Source organism: Pygoscelis adeliae, unplaced genomic scaffold (genome assembly GCF_000699105.1).
Source record: "Pygoscelis adeliae isolate BGI_AS28 unplaced genomic scaffold, ASM69910v1 Scaffold122, whole genome shotgun sequence".
Lineage (NCBI taxonomy): Eukaryota > Metazoa > Chordata > Aves > Sphenisciformes > Spheniscidae > Pygoscelis > Pygoscelis adeliae.
Window position 1 is genome coordinate 3,177,991 of NW_008824358.1, and position 12,770 is coordinate 3,190,760.

Here is a 12,770-nt window from a genome sequence, read left to right on the forward strand (position 1 = left end):
GAAAGATGATTTTGTGGGACAATGTCAGAAAGCATTGTTTCTTAAGACTAAAAATAAGATGGTATTTTGACCACGTTTTGGGACTACTTAAACAGTTTAGTGTAAGTGTGCATGCATACGAACATCCCTGGAAGGGACAACTCAGCTTTAGGATTTGAAATTCTAATTTTGGTTGCAAAATAATGTTAACTTGCCGAGTTACATTGTCCACCTGCTTCCCTTGTGCCTCTTACTCTTTAACATAAGCGGAGAATTTGTTAATTTTAGTGAACTAGTGTAAACTCGCATCTGCAGCACCAGTTACAATAACTTTCAACACTTGTTAAGTGTTTGTGCTCTGTAACTGCATAAAAGGATGTGCTTGTATGTCTTAAGTACTAGAAGTGGTTTTGTCTACAGGTGTGTACTCACTGACTGTGCATTAATGGTTGTTGTGGTTTAACCCCAGCCGGCAACTAAGCACCCCACAGCCGCTCGCTCACTCCCCCCCAGTGGGATGGGGGAGAGAATTGGAAGAGTAAAAGTGAGAAAACTCGTGGGTTGAGATAAAGACAGTTTAATAGGCAAAGCAAAAGCCGCACGTGCAAGCAAAGCAAAACAAGGAATTCATTCACTGCTTCCCATGGGCAGGCAGGTGTTCAGCCATCCCAGGAAAGCAGGCCTCCATCACGTGTAACGGTTACTTAGGGGACAAAACGGCATCACTCTGAATATCCCTTCTTCCCCCAGCTTTATACGCGGAGCATGACGTCATACGGTGTGGAATATCCCTTTGGTCAGTTGGGGTCAGCTGTCCCGGCTGTGTCCCCTCCCGACTTCTTGTGCACCCCCAGCCTCCTCGCTGGTGAGGTGGGGTGAGAAGCAGGAAAGGCCTTGACTCTGTGTCAGCCCTGCTCAGCAACAACTAAAACATCCCTGTATTATCAACACTGTGTTTTCAGCACAAATCCAAAACACGGCCCCATACCAGCTACTATGAAGAAAATTAACTCTACCCCAGCCAAAACCTGCACCATGGTAACATGTTGTGTTTGGTGATAGGAACTCCTCTGAGCTCAGGTTACACAGCCTAGGTGAGATGTAATTGCTTCTAAAAGCACATCCAAAGATAAAACTGTAGGATATTTCACACTTCTCAAGTTCAGACTGCAGAATTTACTCATGTTGGATAACGTGATGTTCGTCACTGTCCCAGTCCAGCTCTAACCATTGCATAGCTTGGGTCATCGGTGGAAATACATTACCTCCAGAAAGTGTTTCAGTTTTGCTGTATGTTTGCCTCTCTGGAGAGGAGCAGCTTTCACAGAAGGACTACAATATCTAATGTTCATCCAGAAACTTTCTAAAAGGCCTTGAATTAATGTCCTTGCTCTATCCTCCTTTTTTTTATACTTTGTGCAAAAGTACTTTTTATACTTTGTTTGCCAGAAAATGCTAACAGTGGCGCTGGTCCAGGCCTTCTGACAGCGATGATGTCCAGCCTTTCTGATAACTAGAACATAGTTTGGGGTTGGAGCTTGGTTGATCTGCTACTTAACTGCTGTGGATAAAGGTGTTCCTCACCTGTGCACTATTTGACGTCTTTGAGCCAGTACTGGTGCTTCTCTGGCCCTTTAGTGAACTGGTTCAAGGAGCTAAGCTGGCAGAAGATTGTTTCAAAACAGTTTAAAACTGTTGAATTTTTTTGGTAACTCTTTTCCTACTAGTTCAGCCTCTGAACAAGCTCTTGAGCCAGGCGCTAGGACTGCCAGTGCTGCGTCAATGAAAGATTTGGAATGGAAAACAGAATCTGCTCCCTTTGGTCACAGGTTGTCATGAGATCAGCGTAGTTGTAATGTTGGATGGTCCTTGAAGAATGTTACGTGTGTCCTGAGTATTGTGGTCTTCCCCCCCCCTCCCCTCCCCTCCCCCCCCTTCTGCTTTATTGGAAGGTCTGTTTTTCCAGGAATGTCGGTCTCTTCCTGTGTAGCTCAGTGAAGGGTCTGAACCTGGCAGTTGCGTTGTTGCCATCTTCAAGACTTGTTCAGCTGCTTCTGTGATTGAAGGAGAGCTCCTAGGCAGTGGTTGTGTGGCTTGTGCGTGTCCCGTGCCTGCCTCTTTAAAATAACACTTCCTTTTAAGTTCTCAAAACACACTGATTTTAGCAAATCCAGTGGACTGCTACCCTTGAACAGTTTCTTGGACGTGTTCTGCTGAAAAATGGTAACTAGCCTATGTGTTGATTTTTGTCAGAGTATAAAGCTGAAATATCTTTGTTCTACTGAGAATTATCTTTCCTGTGGAATGATAAAGAAATGAACTATTAAATATGGAGCAGAAACCACAATACTTCAGTTAAAAAAAAAAAAATTAGAAAATGCCATTTAAGCCAAAAAAGCATTAGAGAATTGGATAGCTGCTGCTTTTAAGGGATTAAGAATATAATTTTGGTCACTGGATGGAAGACCTTAAGAAGCATGCAGCATGACCAGTGAACACTAGCAAACTTTTTAGGTTGTCTTTTGAGCCGTGGTCACCATTTTTTTTCAATGGAGAAGCTTTGGACCCAAACAACTGTTTCCATCTGCTGATCCCAAGGCCAGATCGATGGTGGCATAGCATTCAAGTTGTAACTAAACAGCCTAATACTACTGATGCAGCAAGATGGAAAATATGCAGCTTTGGAGTCGGAAGTCAAAGAACAATACTGACTTTCTAATTCCTTTTTGAAATGCGAAGAGTTACAACAGTAGGTTTCCCTTAGTGGTTTGGCAGGCAGTTACAATAGTTCAGTTTCTGGCACTGCAAACCTATTTCCATACTATTTGGGGGGTTTTCATATCTCATTTATGAATTACTGTAATGCTTCAGCACAGTGTGTGTGTTTTAGGTTTAAAATACCAGGACATGCCTATGATGTCAGACTAATGCTAGTGCTTGGTAATAACTCTAACCCAGTGACTGACAGTGAGATTTATTTTGTTAATGACCATTCTTCTGGAGTAGTGTGGTTTGATCCCAGTTTATAATGATGAATAGTTTCATTTGTAATTGGAACTACCTGTAGAACAACTTCTGTCTAGTATGTATCTAATGGCTCAAAGTCTAGACCTAGTTTTTCCAGATTTCATGAGAATGCAATTACCAAACTGTTTCTTCTAATCCTGTTGCTCAGGCCTGAAATGGAAAAAAAATGACTAATTCTGGTAAAGTCTTAGAAATGTTTTAAAATTTAGAATAGGGGAAAATGAAATGTCTTCAACATAAGGCATTCTTCTTGGTAGTGACAACTTTTTCTAAAAAACTTCAGCGTATGCATTTTGTTGTCTGCATGAGTCAGTTGACTGCCTTGTTGAAGGAACGATTGAAACCAGATTTTGGGTTCATGAAGTTGAATAGCAAAAAAATACACCTATTCAAAAACTTCACTATGACAAGAAAACACTTGGCTGGTTTGAAAGTGTTTAATCCCTGATGTGCTCGGATCGGTCGCTGTGTCGAAGCTATGTTGAACTATTGGTGATGTTCATCTAGTTCATGACTCCAGATCCTCTGTGCACGCCTTTTCTTGAAGTCAGATGTCTTTGTACAGAATGGTTTTAGATATGTATATTGTGATGAAGAGTCATTTGGAAAGCCATTGTTTCGGTGTCTTCAGCAATTGATAGGTTAATGGTGAGGAGGCAGCTGAGGATTAGGTGGCAAAATGAAAGTTCAGGCAGTATAGCTTGCTACAGTGGGGTTTTTTTGTGGTGGAGCTGAAAACTCTGAAGTCATTTAAAAACATTTGCAGAAGAAACATAAAAAACCGAATGATTTAAATACAGTCTGTGCCCCCAGTTGATAGATTGTTAATTTAAGCCAAAAAAAAAAAAAAAAGGCAAAAGCAATAAACCAGAATTTGAGTGTTGTAATCCATAGCATCCATGTGTGCCATAAAAGCGTAGTAGTCCAAATCCAAGTGCATCGTACTGTATTGGTGAATGAAGTTTAAGTTTCATTCTTGTAAGATTGTACAGGGAAAACTTCGCTAAGCTCTGGCATGATGTTTCACTCGTAAATGCTGTGCATAGGAATTTCTGTGTTTAAAATGGCTCACCTAAGTAAACTGGAGCATCTCGGAACTTTTACATACAGTGAAGGTGATGTATCAAAGCTTTCCGTGCAATTCTAGCTAACTTGGCATTAAAACTGGAGTCATGCTTAGAAAGCTCTATCTATTTTTGGAGTTCACTTTTTATTAATAAAGCATTAGTCAAAGATGGAGGACTGTCTTGTTTATGTTTTGTCTTGCACATCATGAACATTTGGCTGAGGCAGTAAGAATATATCTGCCAACTTTGGAGTTACTAGGTATGATCTGAAAATGCACAATGTGTACAAATAACACTTCACTAAGGGAGCTCTACAGCAGCATTTGTAAGTACCTATCACAATATATGTCAGGGTCTGGACTTTGCTGGATGCCATCTTTCCATCTTCAGCCTAATACAGTGTTGTGCAGTGCCACCGGCGCAGGGTTTCTCACGATTTCTTGCAGCCTTTAGGAAGCTGATAGATTTATCTGGTGCAAATTGCTACAAGTATACTCTAATCCTTAGTCTGTTTGCCTTTTGTTCTATTGAAATAGCTTAAGTGTAAAGCCATTTTGTACATCTGAAATATCCTCTTGCAGAATTGATACAAAGGTGGATTTTTTTTTCCATATAGCACACAAGTCAAGAGGGATGCTCACTGACACACTCATATATGTTCCTTAGAGGTGTTTCTTTTTAAAAACGTGAAACATCTGAATTCAAAAATATTTATTACTATATTCGTGATATCTGGCATAGTTGAAAATAAATTCCTAACTCTTCTGCAGGTATTAAAAAATATGTTGTCGGCCTAATTATCAAGACCTCCTCTGATCCAACATGTGTAGAAGTAAGTGAATTCTTTTCAGGGGAGGAAGAGGGAGGGGAATATTATGCATAACCTGACTCTTCGTTTCTCTTCTCCAGAAAGAGAAGGTGTATATTGGGAAACTGAATATGATTCTTGTTCAGGTAAGCTAGAGTTCATGAAGTTTGAAATCTTGTTATAAAGTCTTTGGCTTTGCATATGTATCTAACATACGGATGCTTCGCTTTTCAGATACTGAAACAGGAATGGCCAAAGCACTGGCCGACTTTTATAAGCGATATTGTGGGAGCAAGCAGGACTAGTGAAAGCCTTTGTCAGAATAATATGGTGATCCTTAAACTACTGAGTGAAGAAGTGTTTGATTTTTCCAGTGGCCAGATTACTCAAGTAAAAGCTAAGCATTTGAAAGACAGGCAAGTATATATCTTTAACTCTTAATAAATAGGGTAGACTTTGTGCTTGCTGCTAAATAGTTGCTCTCACTTTGAGCTTTTGAGTGAACGCCTACAGCTTGTCTAATTTGATTTCTGAGACTGAGTGGGTTACTGATTTTTTTCATTAAAGGTGTAAGGTGATACCAAACTTACTTGTACATGCAGATATTTCTACCTTACTGCAAGTAGCATCTGTTGACTGATGGTTCCTACCCATTTAACAGAGCATTCAGCGTTGCCTGTGTTTTCAAGCCAGAATTTGCAGGCACACACTTCAAGCTACTTCAAAATATGCACTATTACCATGAAAACTGGTAAAAGCCAGGTGGCTTGTAAATGCCTCCGTGGACATAGGTCTTCAGGACCTGTTCTGTGAGCATAGACATTTTGATTAAAGTAGATAGGATTGTTTATGGAATGTGGAAATGCTTAATTTTTAACTTATTTTTTTTACAGCATGTGCAATGAATTCTCTCAGATATTTCAACTGTGTCAGTTTGTGATGGTAAGTCTTATTTCTTCAATGATATTTTTAAAAATTCCCCCCCATCATGCCTAACAATATCATAAACACTGATGGTCGTTTACAGGAAAACTCCCAAAATGCTCCCTTAGTTCATGCAACTTTGGAAACTTTGCTACGATTTCTGAACTGGATTCCTCTGGGATATATATTTGAGACCAAGTTAATCAGCACACTAATATACAAGGTACTCATGCAAAAATTGATGGCTCTTAAATTTAAATAAAAGTTGCAAAAAACCTTAGCGTGCAACACTCTTGTAATCTCTTTTTTTTTCTCTCAATAGTTCTTAAATGTTCCTATGTTTCGAAACGTGTCTTTGAAGTGCCTCACAGAGATTGCAGGTGTCAGTGTAAGCCAGTATGAAGAACAGTTTGTAACACTTTTTACATTGACCATGATGCAGTTAAAACAGGTAATGTTTTTAATAGATCTCTCTTGACTGTTTCATTTCGCAGAATCAATCTCTGTAGAACCTAGTTCAGTTTACAAATTTATATTCATTATAGAGCTGTTGATAAGACAAATACTGTTCTTCAGTGGTATTTATGACCTGACCAGAAGATGCTAAGTGTATTTTTTTCTGACTCAGGATCACAGCTGTATTTCTGCTGCATTGATTTGTTTTGATTAATTTAAGAGGCTTTTTGAGCACTCGGGCTCTCTGATGGGGAAAGCTGAGAGACATGCAAAAAAAGGTGTACGGCATGACTTGTGAGACCTGACCTGACCTAACTTCTGCAAGTTACTATTTAATTTTTGAAACTGATAGAAATGTTTGTCATCTAAAGCCATGGTTTAAATTTATGTAATTTGATGATTCCCCTCTGACCGGCTCAGGTTTAGGTACTTGAGTTTGTAGCTTTCCTCACTGTATTTGCATTTTATGTGAACAGTTGCAAGGTTTTCTTGACAATTTTTTCCTCTGTTGCAATGTTGGTCCATCTTGGAGGTTCTTTAGAAAAGGCGTGTTCTAAATGATTCTGTTAATACCCCTGTTCCCCCAGCTTCAAGTGGAGCTATAGGATTTTTATTTAGTTATAGTTAAAGGCAGATTTTTGCACACACCAAAGTTTTGTGTGTTGGGCAGCTGAACGTTACTTCCTCAGTTTTTACAGATGATGCTCTTGATTCTAAATGCCAATGTATCTGGCCTAAGTTTTTCCTCAAAACAGCAGTTGAATGCCAGGTTGGGTATTTGGCATGTTTTGCAACTTGCAGGTTTTTAGCATGACTGTGGCGTATGAATTTGATGCAAACTGTTGCATTTGCTGCAAATATTTGACTCTCTCAACTTTGTAAAATGAAGTTGGAGAACAATCAAAACTACACATAAGCTGGCAGCAGCAAAAATGTTAAACTTTGTACTCACTGTTCTATAGCTTAATAGTGTTGACTTTAAAGAATGTAGTTCGCTATTTGATGACGATGTTGAAAATGTTTTATTCGTATGAAGATAGAATTTAAAAGCCAACGCATCTCTTAAGAGGTGCCAGAGATCTCTCTGAGATTACCGAAAAACATGTTCGAGTATCCTTCAGAGTCTTCCTTGCTAGTTTCTAAATATTATTGAGGAGGTCTTTCGTGTTGTTTTAACATTATGATGATGTAATGTTTTGAAACTTAACGTTACTAGGGGCAGGTAACAAATGCATTTTTGGGCCATCTTTGCCTGATGCCAGTTGGAAACATCTGTGATAGAGTAGATACTTTGTTGTTTACAGCTGCTGTTACAAGGGATGGAAAAAGGTTTAGTTCATCAGAACTTTTGTATCTGTTTGCATTTTCACCTTACTGTCCATCTTGGGATCTAGCATGAAATGAAGGAGCTGTAAGACTTTTTTGTAAGAAAGCTCTGTAAAGAGGGGAGGCCATGAAAAGCAGAGGGCTTTTTTTGCCAAGGGAGCAAAATACTTGTTAACGTAGAGTAGTTCTACTTCTGTATAAAATGGGAAAGTCTTGATTATGTCTGTGTGCTTTTTATTAGATGCTTCCTTTAAATACCAATATCCGACTTGCGTACTCAAATGGAAAAGATGATGAACAGAACTTCATTCAGAATCTCAGTTTGTTTCTCTGCACGTTCCTCAAGGAACACGGTCAACTTATAGAAAAAAGATTAAATCTGAGGGAAACGTTAATGGAGGTAAGTTGCTCAGTTTATCCGGTTTCAAAATATAGCAAGCGTGTTCTCACGCTCAAAGGATGCAGTAGTAATACGATTTCTAGATCGTTGTACTTATAGTGGGTAAGAGGAACCCCCCTCATTTCCTTCACATAATTAGTAAATCACATGAATGATACAAAAAACCTCTCAAAATTGTTGTTTCCTAGTATGCTTCAATGGCACTCTATTTTCAGTGATCCTGTATTAATACAATGTCTGAAGACCATAGGTCTCTGTCTCTCCCTCTTCTTACTTGTTCCTCCTTGAAAGTGTTAAGTACTGCTTTAAAATAAATGCATATATTCTTTTTCCGTGGGGTCTTACGTACCGTGTTTTGTGTTTAACTCGTATAGAGAAGGTGTTGCTATGACTTTCATCAGTCTGTGTGAAACAGCTCAGTTATGTTTTTATGCAGCGTCCAAAGCTGGTTTCTAGGGTACGGCGCATGCTGTAGTTCAGTGCTTCTGTCCTGGTGTAGCTTCTTGCCTAGTTGCCGTTTCCCGAAGTTTAACTGAAAGGCTTTAAATATAATTCTCAAGGATGATACTCTGTTTCTATGTAATAGACTATGTATGCCAGTAACACTTAATGGCAGAGCTCTACCAACTGACTATGCATGCTTTATTGTAACATTATTGGTCTTGGAGGAGGACCTACGGGCCTCAATTATCAGCTATCTTACAGCAGTTGCTGAGAAAAAGATTTACAGTTGTCCTTCCTCTCTGCTCGTTCCCTTCTTTTCTTGGAGACTGCTGCATTCTTTTCAGTTTTGACAGTAAAGTGCAACTTCACTGTCAAAACCACAGGGATCTGTGGAAATTACTGGAAATTCATCTAAGAATGAAGGGTTGGAAAGGCTTAAATTCTAGGTGACTACTAAACACTCAAGGTACTACCTCATGCTGTAGTGGGGCTAGATGACAAAATTAGGGTTTTTCAACTGTGTGTTTTTAATTGTGAATAAAAACTTTGCTGAGGGTGAGCTGTTCTGTGGTGACTTTTTTGCTAGCTCCCTCCCACTGCTGAGCTCCAAGGGGATGAAACTGGCTCCATAGCCCCTTGAAGCACCACTTCCTGTGCCCAGAATCAAGCCCTGTGCAGGTATGGAGGCGATAGGGTGAGGAACTGCCCTCAGACAGAGGTAGAGAAACAATACCGCAGTTTAAACCTGGAGACCAGGTTCCATTGGGAGGGGGAAGTACATCTTGCAGGTGGATTAGCTGTAATCCAACATGTCCATCTGAATTCTAGTCTGTCTTCCAGCTAGTGTTCTCAATACATTTCTTCGGGAGGTAGCCCTCTGCAAAAAAATGTATGTTAATAAAGTGGGTTGCAAATATCAAATTGTAGCTTATTTAGAAGATGGACTAAGAGGAGTATCACTTTTTTGTTTTAAAAAGAGCAACTATCAACAGTTCCCAAATAATTCCTGAACTTGCAAGTAATAAGCTTTCAAAATAACTGTGAATTGGGGGAGCACGGCTCAAGTTTCTACTTACGTTGAGGCTTTATTAGCAAGACCTGTGTAAACGGCTGAAGCTGTTGCATGTCCTGTGCAATTGTGTGTAAGTTGGAGTGCAACTTCTAGGTACTGGCCTTCTCTCTTGTCAGGCAAAACTATGTTGAATTCTTCTTTAAAACCGACATTTACAAAAGTCAATTCTGAATGACTGTCAGTCTTGTATAGGATGATGAAATGTGTAACAAAGTTCTTAGGCGGGCCTAAAATGGTTGCAAATTTCCCTTCTGTAAGTTCCAATGTAATAGAATGTAGTTACACAGTTACTTTAAAAAGCTCAATGTCATTCTAACCTGTTTATTCCTGCACTTTGGATGTAGCAGATCTTCTGAAGTTGTTCCACGGATTCATTGGAGCTGTGTAGACTAGTGAAGGAAGCTACATAAGTTATTGCAAGTGAAATTACCAAGAAAAATTGATGTGTATAAGAATAATGTATGGTTGTTTTGAATCCCGCTTTTGGTATTGTAGGTACAGATGCTGAATCAGGTCTTTACCATCTAAAATGTTCTGAGTTGCTGTAGTACCTAAGCTATGAATATGTCTTCAGATTTCATTGTTTCATTCTGTTCACTGGTGGGCTATTGCTTTGATATCTTTCCCCGGGGGACTGAAAAATAAGCTAGGCAAAAAATGTTTGGCTATGTAGTTCTAATTTCTATGGCTGGTATCTCAGTCTGTCAGAATTGCGTCAGCGGCCTTCCCTCCTCAGTCTGCTGTGGCTGTTCTGTCAGTAAAGAAGTTCAAAATGTTCTGGTAGATGGCTTCTGCGGAAAGCAAGCGAGCAGTATGGCTTTGGTTGTCTTCAGTTCTTCAGGGTATAAGGATCCAGAACAAAGGAGCAGTAATAGTCTTGAGAATAGCAGTAATTCAAACTAGCTGTTGAGGGGTTTTTGAGGCTCTAAACAAAATGCCTTGCAGAAGGCATTTGAGCTTGTGGCTGTGAGTTTGATAACTTACGAACAGGCTGATTTGGCTATGGTATTTTTTAAGATGTCTTTAGGCTACTTTAGATTTAAGAATTGATACACACTTGGAAAATGACAGTAATTGACAGGACGCTTTATTTGAGTTGCTTTGCTGGTCAGAACTCTGACTTGTAAGTAATGTCATTGCAATGTTAAAGCCTCTTGTTCCTAACTTCTATGTTAATTTGCCATTTTATCAGTATTTGGATAACTGAACTTGAAGCAGTGTGGTTTTATCTGCAGAAATAATTAGTGATCAGATGTTTAAACCACGCTTTTCCAGGCTCTTCATTATATGCTATTGGTATCAGAAGTTGAAGAAACTGAAATTTTCAAGATTTGTCTTGAATATTGGAATCATTTAGCTGCTGAGCTCTACAGGGAAAGTCCGTTTTCAACATCTGCTTCTCCATTGCTTTCGGGAAGTCAACACTTCGATGTTCCTCCAAGGAGACAGCTTTATTTGCCTGTATTGTCCAAGGTAATCCATGCTTAAGTAAAGGTACTGTAAAGATTTAGAGACTGTCCCTGAATTTAGAGATTTTGCCTCATGTAAGGAGTAACATAAGAAAACTTCTTTTGCTCTGAGTAGTTGGTAATTGATTCAACTCTAGTTATTTAATGTGCTGCAATTGCAAAAATACTTTAACATGATACCAGTAGATGACAGGACTATTACGGTGTTTCAAATTTTTTGATACTTATTACGAATGTAAGACTAATTTTTAAAAAAATAAATCTGTATTAAACTGTTTCTTTAAACAGAGAAAGGCTGGAATGTTACAGTTGGAGGGAAAAAAAAGTGTGTGTATGGAAAAAGTGGTCTTTAAAAGACCCCTAATATTGCATATGCATTTTGAAGCTCTAGAAAGTATACTTCATAGGTTGGTTTTGGTGGTGTTTTTTTTTAACTATTCAGCTTGTTCATGAAGAGAGAGAAATCGGCAGGCTCTATTCTTAATGGCTTTTTAGTTAACATGACTCTATAGAATCTTAACATGAGCTAATCTCATGAAGTGCTGGATTATACCCTTTATATGGGTCAAACTGCCTGACCAGAGTGCTCTGGAAACACCTGTGGAGCTATGTGTACATTTTCATGTCACAGTTTGATTCAATTTTAACTTTCCTTTGCAATATACAGGTTCGATTGCTAATGGTTAGCCGTATGGCTAAACCTGAAGAAGTCCTAGTTGTGGAAAATGATCAAGGGGAAGTAGTACGAGAATTCATGAAGGATACAGATTCCATAAACTTGTATAAAAATATGAGAGAAACATTGGGTAAGTGTACTAGCTGGTATTTTTGTGCTCTAGGTCTTTGCAGCTGCATCAGCAGCATGTGTGTTACAGAATGTTAGCTTATGATCTGAATTGTGCGGGTAAAATGATTATCGGTGAGGAGCAGTATGCAAACTTGAAGGGGAGGAGGCAGTGTTGGTCTAAGTTTTCTGTTTTAAGCATGTAGTGTTGTATAACTTGGTTAGGTAGTAATACACTGCTTAATTCTTGTCTCTTGCCTCTTCCCATTGAACACCACCTTTTGATATTCCTTTACCAAAATGTTTCAGAACCAATGAAACCTTAGTTTTGTCAGAAAGCTGTTAAATTGGAAGGATTTTTCTGAAGTGGACTTGCTGGTTATTAATTCACTTGTAGATGTAGTCTTGTGTAGACCAAGCACTCCTCAGCAAAAGTTATTTCTTCCTTCAGTAGGTCTTCTGACTACTTTTAATATTTTTTTTTTATAGTTAGTTACTTAAACAGAACACACAATTCCAGCCTGAACTTAAGCTTCAAAAATATTTTCCAAAGTTAGTGCTGAGGTCTTATAATGACCTTGCTTGAAAGTACAAAAACTGCAATTAATTACATATCATAGAACCATAGAATGGTTTGGGTTGGAAGGGACCTTAAGGATCATCTAGTTCCAACCCCCCTGCCCTCGGCAGGGACACCTTCCACTAGACCAGGTTGCTCAAAGCCCCATCCAACCTGGCCTTGAACACTTCCAGGGATGGGGCATCCACAACTTCTCTGGGCAACCTGTTCCAGTGCCTCACCACCCTCAGAGTGAAGAATTTCTTCCTTGTACCTAATCTAAATGTACCCTCTTTCAGTTTAAAGCCATTACCCCTTGTCCTATCACCACATGCCCTTGTAAAAAGTCCCTCTCCAGCTTTCTTGAAGGCCCCCTTCAGGTACTGGAAGGCTGCTAGAAGGTCTCCCCGGAGCCTTCTCTTCTCCAGGCTGAACAACCCCAAGTCTCTCAGCCT

The 12,770-nt window shown here is 39.3% G+C and overlaps 1 protein-coding gene across 1 annotated transcript in view; it reads left to right on the forward strand.

Moving 5' to 3' along the window:
- The window catches only part of XPO1 (exportin 1), a 41,910-nt gene that overhangs the window by 12,274 nt on the left and 16,866 nt on the right, over positions 1-12,770 (forward strand). The window contains exons 4-12 of the mRNA XM_009319582.1: positions 4,844-4,905; positions 4,983-5,027; positions 5,116-5,297; positions 5,775-5,823; positions 5,909-6,028; positions 6,128-6,256; positions 7,829-7,987; positions 10,779-10,976; positions 11,640-11,778. Of these exons, the coding sequence (XP_009317857.1) occupies positions 4,844-4,905; positions 4,983-5,027; positions 5,116-5,297; positions 5,775-5,823; positions 5,909-6,028; positions 6,128-6,256; positions 7,829-7,987; positions 10,779-10,976; positions 11,640-11,778 (1,083 nt within the window). The remainder of the gene's footprint in view (positions 1-4,843; positions 4,906-4,982; positions 5,028-5,115; positions 5,298-5,774; positions 5,824-5,908; positions 6,029-6,127; positions 6,257-7,828; positions 7,988-10,778; positions 10,977-11,639; positions 11,779-12,770) is intronic.